Below are 21,900 nucleotides of genomic sequence, written 5' to 3'. Positions count from 1 at the left end.
AAGCACCAATACTCGTGAGAAGCTGCTTCAGTGTTCCTTGTATGCACGCTGGTTAAGGCTCTGCACCTTCTACATCCAAAATGGGCCAGAGAGTTAACTCAGATTTCTACAATAAGGAATCTACATAATTTTAAAAAAAGGCTGTTTTTTAGAGGCTTGTGATGATATTTTTCTTTAAAAAGTACTTTTAATAGTACTGCTCATACTATCCTTCCTATTAGAAAGTAGTTTCTTTAAATGTGTATGAATTCAAACATGAGGTTTAATGATGCCTTTGTTGTAGTTGTCTGTCTTTTAATTATCCTCATTGTGAACCTGCTTTGGCCCCTCGAGCAGTAGCCTAAACAATTGGTGGGGACCCTTGCTGTCCTGATTCCCTGCCTCACTTCCTTCTGGGTGTCCAGACATTTTACCAAAACAAGCTCAACTTTCTCTCTCTACAGTGACGGCCACTCTTGGTCATTTTTTATAATTATGAAATACAAATACTTTCAACAGAAAAGTGAAACAAAAAAGAATCTAAGAAGTAACTGCGTTAGTACTAGACGTGCAAATTAAACTATTTTCTAATATATAAATTGCAGTATGGAAACCTTTGGCCCTTCAGAGTATATACTAAACAGAATTTTAGTGGTTCTTATCAAAACCATTCAAGAATAGCCACAGAGTGTCCAAGATGATCTGACAGGTTTTCTGCAAATTGTTAAAGCATCTAACTTTCAGACTAGAGCAAAGGATGTCCACTTGTGGTGTCCAAATTAGAGTTTAGTAGCAACCACATATATTTGTGTATGTGCATTCCTGTATTTGTGAGCAGTGTCGAGAGAGTCATTAACTTGGGACTACTAACTAGGCTAGTGCGGCCATCAGTAAGCCCCCAGAGAGCCTCCTGTCTCTCATCCCTGAGATTATAAGTGTGAAGCACTTTGCCTGACATTTTCTTTCTTTCTTTTTTGTTTTTGTTTGTTTCTCTATGTAGCCCTGGAACTCAGAGAGATCCACCTGTCTCTGCCTCCTGTATACTGGGATTAAAGGCTGCACCGCCATGCCCAGCTTTCTTCTTCTTTCATGTGGTTCTAAGGCTCCTGCCTGTGGAGGGTTCAAGCTGGCACAGCAGGCACTGTACTTACTGGGCTTCCTCCCCTCCCCTCAACATCTCTTAAGAAAGGGTGAGAGGATTGCTGTCCGATTACATTTCAATAAGCTCTCTGAGGTGGGCATGGTTCTGGACAGAAAAAGGAATGGCATCAAGGATATAAATCCTCTTTGCCCAGAGTGCGTCTCTTTTTAGATAGAGTGACCCATTTATCTTACTTTGCACAGTAAAATTAATTATTTGAGCCTTTGCCATTGGTGTGCACATTCAGTGATGGGCAATTTATCTTCTAGAGAAAAGGCATTCACATTGTTACTTCCTCTTCATATTTTAGAGATGCCACAGGCAGCTAGGAATACACAAAAGTTGGGGGTTCATCTTCTTTCACAATGAAATCTTTAATTCTGCCCTTTAGACTTTTTTCCCCAGTCGTTTCCTGTGGTCTTTAAAACCAATTTGCTAAAGATCTGGCTGTTCTAAAGTCATCCTCTGATGTGGTTCTATTTGTGGGCAGCCTCATTTATGGTTTATATTTGGCCACAGCACTCACAGCCTTAGAGCCTTTTCCAGATCTTCTCTATGTAGGTTTTGGTGGCGTCTGTGACTGTGAATAAAATATTGCTGCCTGATGCCACAGTCCATGAAAACGTCGAATTTTTTAATTCCCGGAGCTGTCTCTCTACCCAGCCTCCGCCTGACTTTAAACCATTGGTAGTATTTTGATCTCATTGTTGTTCAAAGACTTTGGGGTTTCTGGTTGTCTTTGTTGTTGTTTGATTTTCGTGGTTTGAGATGCAAATTACTTATTTCTTTAGCTTTTTACTTTGCCTTCGTATTCACGAGAGAAATGCATGTGTGCGCATCTACTCACACGTCTGCTATTTCACTAGGTTTCACTAGGGCGTCTGCTCAGAATCAGGAGACAGATTGCCATTGCAGAGTTGTAGATTATCATCTAGCAGGGCTGCCTGCCAGCTCCTAGCTTACTCCACTGGGTGATGCTGCATGGTGCTGGGTGAGCAGGGAGAGCAGTCATTCCCGACTGTCGGTATTGTTTTACTCCCTTGACATTTCCTTGGTTCATCATTTGTATTTTATTGTAGAACAAAGATACAGTCGAGAAGCGTGGACGGTTTGTTGTCACTTGATGGTTGATTAGCACAAAAGGATCACTCTGGTTGATCCCAGCCCAAGCCACTGTTTCACCTCGGTGGACAGTTTTACAAGGACAGTGGCAGGTGCAGGGAACTGACCACTGTAGCAGAGCTCTGACATACTTGATCTGTCTCTCTTTTCTTCAGGAAAAGCTTTGCCAACAGAAGTATAATGTCTCCTGCATCATGATCATGCCCCAGCACCAAAGGCAAGGGTTTGGACGGTTTCTCATTGATTTCAGTAAGTGAAGTACTTTATTTATTTTCATAATAACTGATGACTACAGGTACAGGAAACAGTACCACACAAAGCTTTATTTAACCTGCTGTGTTGTTGTTTTTTTAATCAATAGATAATGGGTCTTTTATTTATATTTACATGAATTAGAAGATCTTCCTCACATGAAAAATTTCCTGCCAACCAGTTGTTGCGCTCTAGGAAACTAAAACTAGATTTTACCACAGTGCCATTGGCTCAGAAAGCGATTGCGTGAAATCAGCTGGTAGACTTGCATTCCCTTCTGTGGTGCTTGTGTGAAATCGTTTGTGACTAGAGTGCAAGGGACCATTAGTTATGAGGAGTTTCTGCTTTCTAACATCTTGTCAAATAATCCGTGCGGGGCAGAGGAGATGGGGTGGGAGTTATTTCCACTAGAGAAGCAGCCTCCCCACCTGAGTGAGCTCTGCTCAGTTTTCTTTTGCTGCGACAAAAGTTGTTAGTGTTTGTATCAAGAAATGCTTGTTTTCTATGTACTTGTGTCTTCTGGGCCTCTGGTTAAGTCTGGACGCTCACAATAAAGCAGCAGTTGTGGTTATTCTTTTACTTCTCAGATTAGATTGGACTAGTAAATGTAAGGTTGAGGCTACATTTAGAGAGTTGGTTACAGTTATCTAGAGATAGTAACAGGTACCAGGTGTCCCATGAAGATAGTAGTCTCTACCTAGGTGTATAAAGATTTGTCACTGAGAGCCTTGTGCATGTTGAATTTGACCAAATCTACAGGAAATACACGACCGTTAATGTAAATATGCTGTGAGTGTCCATAAGGATGTATGGTGACTCTAAATCTGTATCATTAGATACCGAAATGTTGAAGTCTGCAGATAAAATAATGTAACAGTTTTGGACTGATTTGTGTAATTTAGTTACACAGAAAGATAAAGTTTTTGAAGAAGAAATATTTTGGTTTGATTTTTATACTTCCAGTTATTTGCAATCATTTATTTACTTTCCTAGTCTTCCTGTTTTTCTGGCCTAGTTATCCAGTAGACTAATTTTTCCAAGGAGCACTGCCTTACCAGCTGGCTATTTCTATTCTACAGAGTTCTAGCTATACTCTCCATTTTTTTTTCTTTTAATAAATCAAGCTTTGATGCTTTCATGCATGAATATATTGCACTCTGATTGCTCCTTCTCCCACTGTGTCTCAACTCTTTCTCTCCTTGTCCATCACCTTGCCTGCTACTTCTGCATTCATGTCATTATTATTTTTTTTGTGTGTGGCCCTCTGGATTGGACTGGGCCATCTGTGTGGCTTTGGTTTCTGGCGGTATACCAGTGGGTATGCATCTGAAGCCAGTGGTTCCCTGCTACAGTTAAACTATCTGTCTTGTGCTGGAGTGTTTTATAGTCACCATTCACGAGGTGATTATCTGTAATCATGCTCTCTGGTGTGCATCACAGCTGTGCAGGACTAAAACTTGAGGCATGTGCCTCTAGAAGAAAGGGACTTTCCAGCAAGCAGTTCCAAGCTACCTTTTAAGCTGGTTGAGTCATCAGTTTCCTTTTCCTCGGGTACCTTGAGCATGCCACCATTTCTCCATCCTTTGTCCCTTTCCTGACCGTGACCACTTCCTCTTTCTTAGTCTGCCAATTCAAAACCATGTTCATTTGGTAAGAACTAAAAATCCTCTTCTTTTTGGTGCTATCTTCTTGAGTTCTGTCCCACACCTTCTCAGCCATATTCTATAAAGGCATACTTAGACTCTGTCTGCCCTCTTGTGCTAGTCATCAAGGTCATGCTTCTAAGTTAGCCTCCTGGGAAACTGCCTTTGTATCGACAGCATAGTTTCCTTACAGGCTGTATCAGGTGTAGGTTTATTGATATGAATTGAAACCCCAAAGTGCTATGAAGATCTCTAAAGTGATACCTAAATTCTAAAGGAATTGGTACCACCAGGTAAAAGTCTAGTTCTAAATACAGTGACCATGTGTTTAGCATGATACAGCATAATCTGGCCTCATAACCTTCTATGCAAATCCAGATATTCCCTTCAAGTGCTAAATCTTTATTTTAAACTATTTTAAAATTTTAGTGCATGACATGAAAAAGTAAGGTGACTTGAACTTTTCTTAACTCTGAGACAGGATCTCACTTTCTAGTTCTAACTGGCCTGGACTTCACTGTGCTTTCCAGACTGGCTAGAACTCCAGAGATGCCTGCCTCTGCCTCCCAGGCACTAATAGTGGAGGTGTGCACCCCCATCTCCCAGTTACCACGCTATGGTTTCAGACACGCAGTGAAGAGCACAGTAGGACATTTTCTGGGATGTTGAGGGTGATATGAAAAATACCACCCACCTGGGTGTGACTAGACTCTGGTCCTGACAGTCTTGTAGAACTGTTGGCATTATTTCTCCACTGGAGTGTCTAAGCAGGGTGAGGAAAGATTACAGTATTGGAGGAAAGGAAGACTCTGGGTGTGGCTCAGTCTTAGAACTTGTGCCTAACAAACATAGGTTCTAGAAACAATCCCTATTGATACTGAAAGAAATGGGGTGGGAAGTAGTTCAAAGGGAGTTAGTGTGGTTCTCACAGACTTTTATAGTACTCAAAAGAAAATGGGGACTGGCATAAGGAAGCCCAATAAAACTTCAGTTTAAAACCAGAAGAATTCCTTGACTGACCATTTTAAAGAAGACAGAGTATGCTGTTGAAAAAAATGATAGCATCTCCTTGGAAGTCACTTAAAATAAGCGTAAATAAATATCTTTCCAGAGCTATTTAAACCCAGTCTTCTACACAAGCAGGGAGGGATGGAGCGCATGACCTCTCATCAATTTTGCCTCATGATTCAGTGCTCTGGGTAAGAAAGATGAACAGAGATTAGAAGGTTTCTAAAATATGTTTAGTTAAAAGGAACTCTTAATGGTTTGGGTTCCATTGTATGAGCCTGAGATCTTTTGATCAAAGATTTTCATTAAGCCAGATAAACTATAAAGTAGGGAAGGTCCTTGTCAATAATGATTGCTAAGCTAGCCAGCTGAAACAGCATACAGGCAGAGAGGAAGCTGTGGCTCCCGCCAGCAGTTAGACTGTAGACATGGTCCAGAACAGGATGTGCATGCAGAACTGAAGGCCCAAGGCTTTGGTGTTGTTGTCCAGCGCAGTAAGGAAACCTGCTCACAACCAATTACTACCCTATAAGTTGTCTCTTTTTCTGGCACACCCTACCTGAGGTTTCCCAGGAGGCTGTTTGTACAACTTGGACAGAGTGACCGGAAGGTACCGTTCCCTGCCTGCTCTTAAACTGACTTCGGAGCTTTGTGACAGCCCAAATTTTAACATTCTGCAGGGAAGAGTGATAGACACAGGCTGAATTGATGCCACATCCTTTTCTCCTGGATTCTGAGATTTCTTCCCCTTTAGTCAAAAAAACAAAAACAAAAAAAACCACAAAACTTTACAGCCCTCCTACACACACACACACACACACACACACACAACTCTCCACCCTCAGCAGACATTAAAGAAACCCACTTCCCACAAAACTTCTGTTACTCTTTGGCACCTGCAGACAAAGAAAATGCTGCTCTTCCCACAGGGTATGCAGCTACCCTGAGAGGGTGCTAGAATGTTCTTCCTGAGCCCTGGCCTGCTCTTGCTGTCCCCGCTGCATGTACAGCAGTGCCCTATATTGTTTCCCTCTTTATTTTGAAAGAAATATCAGCCTTGAGAGAAAAGTTGCAAGGTCATGTCTAGAATTTCCATCTGTTCTTTACCTGGGTCCCCTGGGCTTTAGGTTTGGTTTACTGTGTCTGCTTTTTTAATCTCACTCTTCTCTCCCTCATTTGTTTCCTGAGTTGTGGTGCTGGCAAACTGTGTATGTGTTAGTCCTTTAAAGACGCTCTTCTCCATGCCCCACAAACTATCGAAGTCAAGAAATTCTTGTTGGCTCAGCACTGTCTGATTTCAAAAATCTTGCCAGTTTTTCCTGCTATCCTTTCTAGCAGGGAATACCCCCCAGTGTAGGTTCCCATTTGCATGTGGTTCTTATTTCTTACCACATGTAGTCCTGGGTCTCCCGAATTTCCAGAGCTCTGGAGTGGTATCTGCATGTCTGTTTTAAAGTTAGTTCTTTGGATACTGTGAAGTGCATAAGACATGTTCTGTACAGCACCTGTCTTTCCGTTGGGGCTTCCTGGTTTCATCGTTATTAGATCGGGTGGTAAACTTTAGGGGAGAAGTACCAGAGACCTAAGGTGCGTCCTCGGTGCATAAAAAGTACTCTCCTGGTTACGAGTACCGCCACATCACTGTGTAATTCGTATTTGGTGAGAAGACACCTGGAGAGGACGTAAATACCTGTTTCTGAGTTTCATTTAGGAGATTTTTTTTTAATTTGATGTTTGGAGATAGGGCCTTACAACCTAGGCTGACCTTTGACTTGTGACCTCCTCCCCCACCTCTGAGTGCAGGGATGACAGGTACCACTGTGCCCAGCTCTGTTTATGATTCTTACCAAAAAAATTTTCACAGTTGTAGAGAGATGGCTTGGCAGTTAAGAGCACTGACTGCTTTTGTCGGAAGACCTGAGTTCAGTTCCCAGGACCCACATGGTGCCTCACAACTGTGACTCCAGTTCCATCAGGATCTGGTGCCCTCTTTTGGCTTCTTATGGCACTTTCTGGTACACAGATAAACATGCATGCAAATCACTCATACACATAAAAATAATAAATAAAAAAATGTTTAAAAGGTAGTGCCTGGCAGAGGAGAACACTCAGTGCCAGCCTCTGGCCCATGTGCACACGTACCAAGAACTGATTATGCTTGTTTCTGTTGTTTTCCATTTAGAGGTTGGTTTTTAAATCTCTATACGTGCTGGTTTTTTGTTTTTAAGTTAAAAGCATATGGGAGTTGTATGAAGATTGATGTCCTCCACTCCCTTGTCCTCGTACCCATTGCCTGATCTTTTCCTTTCCTGAGGGTCACCAGCTCTGCTCATTTCTAGTTGTGCAAACAAGTGTGTAGGTATATGTTTCCTCATTTCTTATTGTTTGTTGTTTGCATAAAACATATCACACTAAAGCCTTTTCTTGTTGTTGGTTTTTGGTTTTGGTTTTTCAAGACAGGGTTTCTCTGTGTAGCTCTGGCTGTCCTAGAACTCACTCTGTAGATCAGGCTAGCCTCAAACTCACAAAGACTCACCTGCCTCTGCCTCCTGAGTGCTGGGCACCACCATTGTCTGGCTCACTATAGCCTTTTTAATTTTGTTCTTTTTCATTTATTAGTCTTTAAACACTTGATATAAATATTCTCTTGAATGCATACGTGTATGTATATGGGTTTACTTACCTCTATGTGTGTATGGATTATTTCTAGCATTTTGCTGTGTTCCACACATGTGTGTGTACGTATAGGTGCATAAATATCATGTACGTAGCACACACAGAGGCCTGAGACATTAAGATTTATTTTGTTTTGATTACATGTATGTGTTGTGCTTGCAAATATGGATTCCCTTAGAAGTCAGAGACTTGAGATGCCCTCGCTCTAGAGTTACAAAAGGTTGTGAGCCACTGTACATGGCTGCTGGAAACTGAACTTGGGTCCTCTGGAAGGAAAGCTGTTCTTAAAACCCTGAACCATGCTTGGCTCACGGCCTTCCTTGTTTGCCTGTCTCAAGCCTTAATGATTAAGGTAACTGCTGTACACTCCACTGAAGACCTGAATACCAATGACTAAAGAGAAAAGATGAAGCTGGTGTTCGTGTTAACTTGTCAGCCAGCAATGGCTATATATGCAGCATGTTGTGTTGTGTGTTCAGAGCTCACAAGAAATTCAGTTACTAACAAGCCAGGCTAAACGTTGAACTCCAAACTTTGGGGACCGACATACTCCAGAGCATGACTGCATGAGGAAGCATGTTAGATTGTTGGGTCACTATCGACAGATTAAAAACCATGGAGTCCAGCACTCAGCAAGGGTCTTCACTAGAGAAGAGGCTAGCAGAGGTCACTGGGCATGCAGTGCTACCAGCTTAACATAGCTGTGCATGAGGACAGCCAGGGGTGCTATAGGGAAACGAGGCTGGGAACAGAACCTTTGGAGCTACAGCATCCAAGAGGCTGATAAAGAATTAGAAAGTAGGACTGGTGAGATGGCTCAGCGGTTAAGAGCATTGCCTGCTCTTCCAAAGGTCCTGAGTTCAATTCCCAGCAACCACATAGTGGCTCACGACCATCTGTAATGAGATCTGGTGCCCTCTTCTGGCCTGCAGGCATATATGCAGACAGAATATTGTATACTTAATAAATATATAAATATTTAAAAATAAAAAATAAAGAATAAAAGAAAAGAATTAGAAAGTATCCAGAAACAGAACTGGGAGAGGATGCATGTCAACACCATAGAATAGCTGGCATTTCTAAACTACTCACTGTGTTTTGCTTCAATTACACACGTGAACTCAATACTCACAGAAAACTATGAGGAAATTGACTTTGGAAGTATAGAGACATCAAGATGCCTGTCAGATCTTTAGTGTCCCCAAAGAAAGAGGTGCAGTTGGAGGACAGTGACTTAAATAGAAATAAAAGCAATGAGTTCAGGACTGGCAAGGGCCTTGGTGGTAAAGTGCTTGCTGCGCAAGCCTGACAACCTGAGTTTGATCCCTGATCCATTGTGGAAGGAAAGGTCTGAGTCCAAAGCGGTGTCTCCTACACACACTCATACACACGTGTGTGGGAGGGGGAGAGAGCACAAAGTAAAATTCTAAAATGAAATGGCTTTCCTCAAGAATGATGGCTCACACTTATAATTCCAAATGGAGGCAGGAAGATTGTCATAGGTTCTAGGCCAGCTTGAACTATGAAATGAAATCCTGTCTCAAAAAAAAAAACAGAAGAGAGGGCAGGAGGAACTGGTTCAGAAAGCTTGGCTTTCCCGAGCTGGAGCAATATGAGTGTGTGTGTGCACATACATGTACATATGTGCTAGGCAATGCTGGTGAGGAAGACTGAAGTAAAAACCAAAAAAAAGCCAAATGCAGTTTTTATTACAAAGTCATAAAAGACATTCAGTGAAATTAATTATACTTTCCTAGCTAAAACACTGAAAACCTGCTAACCTAACTTGTAGATTCTAGGGTCAACAAGATAACTAGCTCAGGAGCTAAAAGTGCTTGCTGTGTGACCCTGATGACTTGAGTTTGGTCCCAGGGGTCCAAAGAGTAAACGGGAACTGATTCCTGGGAGTTATCTTCTGACCTCCATATATCCTCTGGCACCAGTGTGGGCTCACATATACATCCGCACAATGGTGAGGGTGATGGAATTATTGAAGCGGGGTGGGGGTGTTTTTCAAGACAAGGTTCTACCGTGTAGCTTTGGAGCCTGTCCTAGAACTCGTTCTGTAGACCAGGCTGGCCTCTAACTCTCACAGAGATCTGCCTGCTTCTTCCAAGTGGTCCTCAGGGTTAAAGGCATGTGCACCATCATCCAGCAATGATGAAAAGTTTTAATTAAATTTGTTTGTGTGTGAGGCCTGGTGACACATGTCTTTAATCCCAGTACTCAAAAGACAGAGGCAGGAAAGTTGTTGAGAGTTTGGGGCCAGCCTGGTTTATCTATCAAGTTCCAGGAAAGCTGGGCTGCGTAGTGAAACCCTGTCTCCAACAAACAAATGAAAAAGAATAGGCTGCTGTTTTTCTTAAAAGAGCTTCCACACAAGTTAATTTAAGTAATTTTAGTAAAACTTAAAAATGCTTTTAATCAGAAATTTCAAATCTTCTAAAACAGATTTTATTTTTCAAATAAAGTTTAATGTTGGTTTATCTCTTATAAGAAGTAGGGTTTGAGTTCCATTGGCAGCTTTATCTGTCTGTTGTAACAGGGCGGTGAGGAGCCCTTAGCCTGTCTCACAGGAGAAGTGAGTGCGGCCTTGTGGCACACTTTCTCTCGGGAACTGTTCTAGCCATGCCAGGACATGCCAAGACACCACACTTATCCAGCAAGGCCTTCTGAGCATCTTGCATGTGTGGGCAACTGGTGGCTACACCTTTTCGTAGGTGACCCGGGAATGGGTCCGGGTGGCTAGAAATAGTTGAGTTGACCAGAATTCTAATGCCTGTCATCTTGTCCTGGTAGCCTTATCTCTTTACCCTGAGAGCCAGGTAAATTTGGCCACTTGCATGATAGGTTGGGGTCTTAAAACTCCTGCTAGGGACATATTCTCCCTTGGGTAGACTTCCAAGAAGATATGTCACCCCATCCATCTGAGCCTGGTAGGCCACATATTACAGAGTGTGTTCAGAAGGGAGAATGAGCAGTTTGGTTCTACAGATGTTGTCATATGCTGTGAGTGGTGGTGCTGTGCAGTTCACATGGGCTCCTCAACGCTGCTTTATTTTAATAGTTACCTTTTAAAGAGGCGATGGCCATCTTATAAAACAAAAGCCAGCTTTCAGCTGAGCGGGTTGAGAGTGTTTTGAAAGTTCCATAGTTATTATATACACATGTTGGGTTTTGTCATTGTCTTTCAGAGAGAGAGAGAGAGAGAGAGAGAGAGAGAGAGAACAGCCTGGCACTTAGCACTTATTTACCACAAGAGGAATTTGATCAGCTCACTTTCTTGTGGCACATGTGATTCTTAATAAGCAAAAAAATGAGCCTACTATACCAGTGTGTGACATATCTCTTCCCAGGGATGCTGGCCTGCCCGCCCTCTGAGGTCTGGAGCTTCTGTTGAGATGCAGGCTCTCTTCAGAGAGAGGAGAGTAGAGGGGGTAACGAAAGTCACATTTACACTCAGTTGGAGAGGCACTTATCTTTCCCTTTCTTTTCTCTTATCAGATAGTTTCTTTCTTGTCGCATTTATTTTGGAAGGAAAATTCCAGTGTTAGTCCTTAGAAACGGTCAAGCGACCTCTCGCTGCATGTTTTCCCTGCAACTGTTCTCTCTGACCAGTGCAGTCAAGGCAATCACTAAAGAATAAGATGTCCTTGTGAAGTGGTGCTCTGGTCCTCCTGTCTCTAAGATAGGGACAGCTCCCTCGACACTTGGAAGATCCTAGGCCCTGAGCTGTCATTGGGCTTTTGTAGGTCCCTGAAAGACTTGTTTTGATCTGTGTAATCAAGTGTAGTGATGACATTTTAATAGATGCCAGTCTGTAATATAATAAGGAAAATGACTGTTTTTCCTTATTTTCTCATTATAATATGTTTCACTAAAAGCCTTTGCCACTACTGTTTTAGTACATGGAGCTGGTGTGTGATGTGTTCTAATATGATAAAGATAACATCAAGACTGAAAATTGAGTTTGTGACTTATTCAGCAGTTGACTATTACTGAGTGCATTGAAATGCATTGCATGAAGCAGTGCAGCCAGTGGTTTATTTGTGTATCTTTTTTCAAAGAAACTAAGTTTGTCATAAATAAGAGCAAATACATAGTTTGTATAGACTAATTTGTATTCTTTGCTGCAATGAAAATGCTGTAAATATGAAGCATACGGTCTGCAGTCTCATTTTTTCTGAAAGCTGCTTTTGCTTTACAGAGCTCAGAATTTTTCAGGTTTAGGCAGGTGGGTTTTGTTGTCAGATCTTTGTTCAGATCGCTAAGCAGTAGGCATTCGAAGTGAGTCATGTTGAAACCCACGACTGAACAAATTCTATTTAGATAACCAGTGAGCAACAGCCCAGTCAGCCATAGTTGAGTGGAGCCTTGGCAGGGGCATCCTGGGGACAGGGTTTGTTTGGTGTTGAATGCCCAGCCATAAGCACGGTGCTCATCACACAGTGGGCATACAGTAAAGATCTGTTGAGGAAATAAAAGAATGCATGACTCTCTTCTACTCTTGGAGTAGCTGGGAGCACCTCCCAGGTACACTCAGCTAGCTTCTGACAAAATTAGTTCTTGCTGCAAACTCCTCTCCCCATCTTTGTCTTGTCACATGTATATCTTTGTCCCTCCTTCTACAGACACACTTTACCTGGATTTTTCCAGGGATGGCCTAGGTGATGCTGATGGGACGGTAAATGATATAGTCCTTACCGTGGGCATGGGGATGTCAGACATGGGGTTCATTTCTTGCCCCTGAAATGCTAGGGGTGAGGGGTATGCACGAGGCTTTGCACTGAGAAATGCTTCCAGCCCTCCTTCACTAGCCCAGTCACAGTGTTTGTAAGGTAATTTTCCACTGTTAGAACCAGATCACACAAGGCTTTGCTTGCTCTGCTCCCCCGCACCCCCCCCCACACACACACACATAGACAGAGTTTTTCTGTGTAGCCCTAGCTGTCCTGGAACTTGCTCTGTAAACCAGGGTGTCCTCGAACTCAGAAATCCAGGATAAAAGGCATGCAACACCACCAGCAAGACTTTGTTCTTTTTGTTTGTTTATTTAACTTGTTTTTATTGAGCTATATATTTTTCTCTGCTCCCCTCCCTCCCGCTGCCCTCCCCTTCAACCTTGTTCTTGTTGGTTGAAATTAGTACTCTGCCTGGTTTTGGCTCCAAGGTGACTGTTACCCGTTAAATGTATTTTCCAGATTATAAGAGAAAATCAGTTTGATTTAAAAAAAAATTAAATAAAAGCCAAAACATTCTAATATAAAAGGTTGCTTACTCCTTCAGGACAGTTCTGAATAGGACAGATAACTTCAGATGGCTAGAAAGTTGTTTTCTCACTTGCCCCTTTAAAATATGTATCTATTTGTTTGGAGAGAAAAAAATCCCTTATTTTCTTGGAATTGTGGTGTTAGAGAAATAGAGTTAGGAATCTGCTTGTCCTACTAGATTTGTGTTAACATTGTCTTATGCTTAGATCGTACTACACTATCGTGTTTAACAATATAAAATCGTATATTTATAATTATGTATGTTGAATCTTGCTTTGAATTAGCATTAAAGAACCTTTCTCCAACAAAGTATTTTATTGTTTTTTAAAGTTCATAAAAGTGATTGAGTGGATTCTGAAAGTCACATTGCTTATATAACCATTTGTTCACACTGAAACAAATTTGCACCACAGTTACGCTGTCAAAGGAAGCAAAACTGTGAGGAAATTTAATACAGTGGATCTAGGGACTAAGTAGAATTCCTTTTTGGAAAAAGTGTTATGGGTTATGGAGATGACCTGATGTACAAACATGAGGACCTGAGCTTAGATTTCTAGCGTCTCCATGAAAGTTCAGTGCAGTGGTACACACCTGTAACCCCAGTGCTGGGGGAAGCGAGGAACAAGGAGGGGGCCGATGCCGGGAGCTCACTGCCAGGCAGCCTAGCCAAGTAGGCAACCTCCACATTTACTGAGTTCCTGTCCCAAAAATAAAACATGAGGTGGAAAAGAGATCAAGGAAGACACCCAGAGTTGACCTGTGGCTCAAGAATATGTCCTGTCATTCTGGGAAGTGAAGAAGTTAAAATTGGTAGGATCATGTCAGAACAACCCAGGAGTTACCTTGAGAAGGCTCAGGATCAATAAGCCTGTTAATAAAGATAATTTTAATTGACTGACATATGTCAAATTCAGAAGTTATAATGATAGTGAAAACTAATCTGAACAATGAGAAGAACCAGGTCGTTGTCCTGAAACTGAGAAATGAATGCCTTTCTTAGATGAGCTGTACCGCTAGGTGACCAAGTGATACACCAGGAAAGGATCTATCAACGTGTGTAATCTCCTGCCATGAGTCAGTGGGTCCACACACTGAATATCAATAGCTGCAGACTGTAAAAAGAGGGGTGAACAAAAATAATCAGCTTCTCCTGCTGTTTTGGAGGAGCTGACATAGATGAACACACTGATCAGTATCAAGCATGCCATTAGGGGAGCCCCCAGATCAAGAACACACTGAGCAGTATCAAGCATGCCATTAGGGGAACCCCCAGATCAAGAACACACTGAGCAGTATCAAGCATGCCATTAGGGGAGCCCCCAGATCAAGAACACACTGAGCAGTATCAAGCATGCCATTAGGGGAGCCCCCAGATGAAGAACAGATGAGGGAAGTGGTGGAGTAGAAGGAGAAACCCACACATTGAAAGAACATTAAGTCTTTTTCTAATAGACACAACTTTATTAGCACCTGGATATTTTGGTGGTAAAAGTATAACAATAATAATAACAGGGGCTGGAGAGATACCTCAGTGGTTAGTAGCACTGGCTTCTTTTCCAGATGATACAGTTTCAATTCCCAGCTCCCACATGGTGGCTCACAACCATTTATAACTCCAGTGCCAGGCATGCACATGGTGCATAGGCTTCCATGCAAGCTAACTGTTCATAAAATAAATAAATCTAAAATAGGAATAATAAAAACCTATCAGGGATTGCCAGAAAAGTCTCTGATAATGGTTACTTAAGGGGGGGGGGGGATTGCCTGGGACAAACAAGATTCTCTTGTGGTGATCAGCAAATTCTAGGTCAAGGTCCTAGGTGACAGTTTTAGGGCGGTAGCCATATAGTAATCCACGAGACCTTACATTATGTATACTTCTCTGTTTTGTTTTAAGCCAGTGTTTTAATGTAGGAGGTCACACACCTTGTAGCATCTGTTTTATGGATGTAACTCTTAAAACTAAACAGCCTTTTATATTTATTGGTGGTGTTACATCAGGAGTGTTGTAAAGAGAGATAGTTTTTCACCTTTATTGCTCTACATAAGAAACGTCAGCCCGTGCCCAGCAGCTTGTATGTGAAGGAGCTGCACCAGACATCACTAGGCTCAGATACTCAAATGTCAAGTCTCCGAGAATGGCCTTCTGTGACTTCTCTTTCCACCCTTGAATATAACTGAATAGGGAAGAGTGACGATATGGGAGAGTCAGGCAAGAACTATTTATATGGGGGCTGAAGAAATGGCTTGGCCCCTTTCCCACAGGACTAGGGAACCCACATGCAGCTCACTACTATCTGTGGCTCTAGTTCCAGGGGATCTATTTCCCTCTTTTGACCTCCATAGACGCAAGGTACATAGACATTCCAAATGAGAAATAGTAAAAATAATTTTAAGAACCAGGTGGTGGCGCACACCTTTATTCCCAGCACCCGGGAGGCAGAGGCAGGTGGATCTCTGGGAGTTCGAGGCCAGCCTGGTCTACAAGAGCTAGTTCCGGGACAGGCTCCAAAGCTACAGAGAAACCCTGTCTCGAAAAAAACAAAACAAAACAAAACAAAAAAAAAGTTTAAATGATAATAAATGTTTATACAGTGGGCTGAACTAGAGAGAAACTCCATAACTGAGGCCAGGGAGATGAAGGGATATTACAACGTTAGCGTTCATATACTCTATTTTATGTTTTTAAGATCCAAAATTAACAATATACTCCTGCAGACACTGCAAGAGTAAGGAGTGCCCGTTCCTCTTTCTAGGATTCTGGGTCCAGTGCACTAGTGAAATTTGGGCAGATATTTGGGCATTTAGAAAATGGTGTTTACAGAAAAGAAAAGGCTGAGAGGGGTTCGGTTGCCAAAATGAAGCTGAGCTGGGTGAGAGGACACCCAGGGTTGGCCTGTGACTTGTGCGTGAGTGACCGCACACCCACACAGGATGCATAGAATATGTGTTTCTGTTCTTCAGCCTAAAGTTCTGCCCTGTGCTTTGCCCCAGTGATGGTTCTTTCACCATGAATTCAAGGAAGTTAATACGATTTGTCAGAGACCTCTGCCCGCCTGCCTTCATTTGCAGCTTTTCAGTTTTCTCTAGTTAAAAGCTTACAGACCATAGCGAGGGTTTTTAGTGAAGACATGAGATGGATGGTGTTTGTGAGTTTGTTCCCAACATCATTTAGGATGCTAACAGTTTAGATAACTCTTCCCTGAAGAGAAGTCACCAGGTTTCAGTGCTACTGAGAACTTCTCTGAGGATTTTCTTTGAAATACCTTCCTGCCAGCTTTTCATAAATTAACTTTCTTTGACCTCATCAGACATAATTAAATAGCTGTTAATGGGTTAAAACCAAGGAACAGGAGATTGTGTATCTCGGTCTCCATTCCTCTGCAAATCGCACAGGAAGCTTGTTTCTGCTCTGCACAGGGTGATTACAAGAGACAGTGACGTGATTTCCAGTTCAGTGTACTTGTCTGTAATCACACACTGCCACCTTGGCATATGTGCCCTCCTGAGTGTGCCTTCTGTCCTTGACTTGTCAGTGAGAATTGCCGCGGTTTGTGACTCTTGAATTTAACAGTTGCCTGGTAGTGAACAAATTAAACAACCTGAGCTTTTGTCTCTAGCTAAATATGGAGAGCTGAGTCTTGGGTAACCTAATCAGAACAGTACCTACCCTGCACACAGACACTTAGCCACCGAAACCTTCACTGTGCATTCCAGTACTTTGAAAGTTGAAGATTTGGTGATTAACACAATATAAAGACTTGTGGGGATGATAATTGTGACTTTGTGGCTGCTGTTGTGCTCCTATTAAGTTGTTGGTGCTGGTGTTACTCAACTCTAGCTGCTTCCAGTGTTAGTGTCAATCTGAACAGTAGATAGAATTGTGTCTCATTCAAGAGACTCAGAAACGTACTGTCTGCAGGCTCAAAGATGAGTTATTGATGTCTTTTAATACTGCCAGTAATAGGCTGGACACAGAGGCACACACCTATAGTGCCAGTGAACTGGAACCTGAGGCCATTCCATAGCAAGATCCTGTCTTTAAAAATAAATCCTTAGCTATGTGGTGACCCTCGCCTTTAATCCCAGCACTTGGGAGATGGAGGCAGGTAGATGTCTGTGACTTGGAAGCCAGTCTGGTCTACAAAGCAAGTTCAGGCTAGCTAGGACTACATAGTGATATCTTGTCTCAAAAGAAATAATAATAATAAATCCTTGTCATTGCTTCAGCAGTACATATAACTGAAAGCACTGCTCGTGCGGTATTGCATATGTTCTTTTTTTCTCCCAGTGATCTTACAAAGCCAGACTAACAAGTCAACCAATCACTTAACTCCATGTCCCACCCACACTGGTTCCTACACCCAGCATACACCTTGACACGGCTGTGTATTGCCGACATCTTTGTGCCTCAAATTATGTTCAAAGCCTTTAGGACGTAAGGGAAGGAGGAGTGGAAGGAAGCGTTTGTCTAGCTAACTTGGGACACTTCCAGTAAACAGTTTATCAGTCAGCTTAGAGAAGGGACTGGACTTTAGTTTTAGAAAGTTGTCTCAAAGGCTGACAACTTCTTCTTGAGATGTACTTTGTTTGAAAACAAAGGGAAAATGGAAAGAGTTGTTCTCCCACTTTTCCCGAAGCCATATTGTTTACAGTCTGTGTTTGCCATGTGAAAGCTCAGGTTCAGATCTGGGTGTTAGTGCGCGCGCACACACACAGAGTGTAATTGGAGGGTCATGAAAGAGAGGAATGGGATGGAGAAAAGGAAGTCAAGTTGCACTTCTAACTTCCCTGTCCTGTCTTCTAGAGCCCATGTTTTGTATTCATGGTGTTGGGTGCTGAACCTAGCTTTGTGCGTGCTTGGTAAAGCAATCCCCACTGAACTACATCCCCAACCCAATGCCCCCCTTTAACTGTTGAGGTCAGTAAGTTGTCGAGGCTGGCTTTGAACGTTCAATCCTCCTTCAATAACTTCCTGAATAGCTGGGGTGCACAGGCTGTGCCACCAGGCTGACTCCTAAGCTAGATTCAGTGGCAGCATTCACAGCAGTGTACACAAACCCCACCCACACCCAGTTTTGTTGGGCTATCTGAGATGGCTAGGTATTGGACTCAACTAGCTCAGCTGCCCCTATAGAGCCTGTAATAGTGACCCAAAGGAAGTCCAGCTCTGCTTCTAGTGGTGGTGCATACAGGTCAGTTCAGTTGTGGATCTCAGCACTAACATGGTTTCATGGGTGCTACACTGTAGATGCTGAAAATGTGTGGTTTACACACAGGTGTTAGCTCAGTGGAGAATTTGAAATCATGCAGCTTTTCAGTAAGAAAGTCCTGTCAGGATTTTGTACTCCATGAAAACTTTGTTCAGGTTTCAGTTTGGGTAACAATCCCAGGAGGATGAAGAACAGTGATTTAGGGTACTGTTTTGCTAACACATATTATTTTTTAGAATATTATTTCAAAGTCTAGTGTGATTAAAAAAAATTTCTAAGAGAAGAAATAAGTTTAAAATGCCAGATTACTTCTTCTTAACTTTTATATCTTATAAACTTTGGCTTTTCCTAAAATATTCTAGAATGTAAAATAATGTTATTGCATTTAATGTGAGGGGTATGTGTTTGCGTGCATGTGTGTGTGCGCGCGTGCGCACACGCGCGCGTGCATGTGCATCCCTGTGCCACAGTGCATTTGTGGAGGTCAGAGGGCAACTCGTAGAAGTCAGTTCTCTCCTACCATGTGGGTCCAAGGATTCAACTCAACTTGTCAGCAAGAACTTTTACCTGCAACATTTCCCGTTTGTCAAAAGCAGTGGCCCCTAGCACTCTACCATCTCCAAAAAGAATTGCCTCTGAGGGATAATCGACTGATACTTAGGGAAGGCAGTTGGCTTTATGAACAATTCAGTTACTTCCAAAATTTGTTTGTGTAAACATTTTATATTTATTTTCAGTTTTAAAAATCCTAAAATGATTTTAGTTTGGTTATATGTGACATTGGTAGAGTAGTCATCTCCCATTCTATCCTGTTTTATCCTGTATCCCAGGGCCTTATTTCCCTAACGAGGAAATTATGGATTGAATTCATTTTGTGGTTGATCATGATCTCAGGAAAATAGAAATCCTCTGACACTAACAAACTGTTCTAGTTAGCATCTGCTGTCAGTTCCGCACAGCCAGAGTCGGGTAAGGAAATCTCAATTGAAGGATTGCCCAGATTAGCTTGGCCTGTGGCTGTCAGTGAGGGATTGTCTTGATTACTGACTGTGTGGGCAGCTCCACCCCTACACAGGATTTAGAAGTAAGATAGCTTAGCAGCTAGATGTGGTGGTGCACGCTTTTGATCCCAGCACTCGGGAGATCAAAGGCAGGAGGATCTCTGTGAGTTCAAAGCCATCCTGGTATATATACATAGTGACCTCTAGGATAGCCAAGACTACATGTAGAGACCCTGTCTCAAAAAACTTAGGAAAGAAAAAAAGAAAAAGAAAACTAGCTGAGTATGACCCAGAAAGCAGCATTTCACTAATAGTTTCAGCTTCAGTTCCTGCCCTGACTTGCCTCAAATAAACCTTTTCCTAGAATACAAGCCTAGTGAACCCTGTCTTCCCTAAGTCGCGTTTGTTAGAGTGTTTTGTCACAGCCACAGAAAAGGAAACTGGGACGCAGTCGTCCTCAGCTGAGTTTAGCTGAAGGAGACCTGGAGATGCATCCCTTGCTCCCTCTTGCTGACTGACCTTTACCTTCTACTCCAGTCTCTCACTCAGTAGTACTGCCACCACCTTTGACATGGGGTAGATGCTCTACCCTTTACAATTCTGGCTTGAGGGCAGTCCTCAAGATTTTTACTTAATAATACACATCTGAAGTCAAGCTATCCTGAGATAAACCAGAGTTGAGATTGACACGAAAGGTTTTTTATATGCTTAGAAGTGACTATCCTGTGCAGCTATGGATGAGACCCACAGCTAGACCAAAGACCAGGGAAGGAAGCTGGGAGACATCCCACGACATTGGGCAGTCAGTTATTAAAGGCACCATTGGCTGTTTGTCATGGGGATTTGTCCGTGGCCCTCAGGCTGCTTCATGCAGCAGATGCTGCCTGGCCATCAAGCCCAGCTGCACGGCGCGCATATGCAGCACCCTCCGTGTAAGGAACTACAGCGGGAAGAGAGTCCCTTTCCCTGCCTTCCGCCCTGTGAGTGGCTGTCTAAACACCACCTCTTCCCTTGGTGCTGACACAGTGACAACACCTTCAAGAGTATGCACAGCCATCAGGGAGCCGTGGAAACTTTTTGACAAATGCCAGCATGGTCTGTAGGCTTGAGCATATGTAGTACATGGCACCAGGTGTCACATCTCCAGTATAAGCTCCCTCTGGGAGGACCTTGAAGACCATTCCTCTCTGGGATAGTTGTTAGGCAGTAGGGAATAATCAGCAAGGAAAATTGGTGGCCTCGTTCTACATAACTGAGGAAGAGCTGTGCACTGGAGTGGACTTCTAGGAAGCTGGTGTGTCTTTGAGAAAAGATGTCTAAGAGCGTGACTTAAAGAGACAGCCTGAGATGTGACCGGGAGCCAGCAGACCTTTCCCAAAGACATGCTGTCTCGACTCCCTCGCTTTCCCTGGCTTGGGCCATTTTCCCAAGACACACTTAAGTCTTCTAGAACATGTGAGCCTTTGTTATATTTGTCTGGGGACAGCTCATGGTTCTGCTAAAGCCCGAGGCGATCATTGTGTTTGTGGTTTCATGGGCTAGTTGTTCCTTCAGGGTAATCATTGAAGTTAAGTACTTGACAGCCAAAAGGTATTGGGGACAAACCAAGTTTGCTGGTAATTTCCAGTAGCTAATTTCTTGAGATTATTCCTGAGGCCAAAGGGGGAGGGGCTCTTTAATTAAATTTGTATCTGGGTGGTGGGAAATTTAAGACAGTAGGATGGAAGACAGTAAGATGGTCTTCGGGTATCTCAAGTAAATGTAGGAACAGGAAGGAGCCTCATCTCAGTCGTGCTCCAAAGAACAATTTGACTTCTTTTTGTCCGCATTCTCTTTATTTCTCCTGTTAGGGGGGTTTTAGTCTCTAAATGATTTCCTCGATTGTATTCACTCATTATGGTGAATAACCCTTAATAGCTTTTCTTTAAGCCCAGCACTGTTCTGTGTGCTTTTTATTAACCCATGCAATGCCTCCAGGAACTTGAAGACATGAATGTGATTATTGGCTGCCCGGTCTGAGTGAGGATTCAGATATACACAGTGATTGAATAAACAATGCCCGTGGGTCACGTAGCTGTCATGTGGTGGGTCCTGGTTTCCGCTGCAGTGCTGTGGGTCCAGATCCTGTGCTCCTGTCTTCTGGTGAGCTGTCACGGAATTCCACAGATGACAGTTCTCAAGTTCTCGGGGCCTGGCCCAGCTTTTAAAAGTTCTCCTTTTCCATATGGTACAGGTGGTCCCGAAGGACAGTCCATGCAGTCCACAGTGCATAAGTGTTTGAAAGTAGCGTCACTTTTCCCTTTAACTCTTCTTCATTCATGACTACAAAGTGGAATTTTCCAGAAATGTCATGGTCTGTAATAAACATAACAGATTAAGGACCAAAGTAGACATTGACTAGAATGTAAAGACATAAAGCAACTCTTCTCACTATTTTGTTTATATTTTTAAAAATACAGGGAAGGTTTTTATTATCTAAAATTATAGTAACATCATAAAGTTTATTGCTGTTTTAAAATTAATAAATGTTACTTCTCAGTAAAACCAACAGACACAGTCTTTATAAACAAAAGTTCTTTGGAGTCTTAAATAAAA

At 42.5% G+C, this 21,900-nt stretch overlaps 1 protein-coding gene across 7 annotated transcripts in view; it reads left to right on the top strand.

Moving 5' to 3' along the window:
* Kat6b (lysine acetyltransferase 6B) overlaps positions 1–21,900 on the top strand; it is a 183,470-nt gene that overhangs the window by 145,457 nt on the left and 16,113 nt on the right. For all 7 annotated transcript variants that reach the window (XM_057785948.1, XM_057785947.1, XM_057785946.1 and 4 more), the window contains one exon: positions 2,398–2,491. In XM_057785948.1, coding sequence (XP_057641931.1) covers positions 2,398–2,491 — 94 coding nt within the window. The remainder of the gene's footprint in view (positions 1–2,397; positions 2,492–21,900) is intronic.

Source organism: Chionomys nivalis, chromosome 12, assembly GCF_950005125.1.
Source record: "Chionomys nivalis chromosome 12, mChiNiv1.1, whole genome shotgun sequence".
Taxonomy (NCBI): domain Eukaryota; kingdom Metazoa; phylum Chordata; class Mammalia; order Rodentia; family Cricetidae; genus Chionomys; species Chionomys nivalis.
Note: the sequence above shows the minus strand (reverse complement) of the source record. Positions and strands in the feature narration are given on the sequence as shown.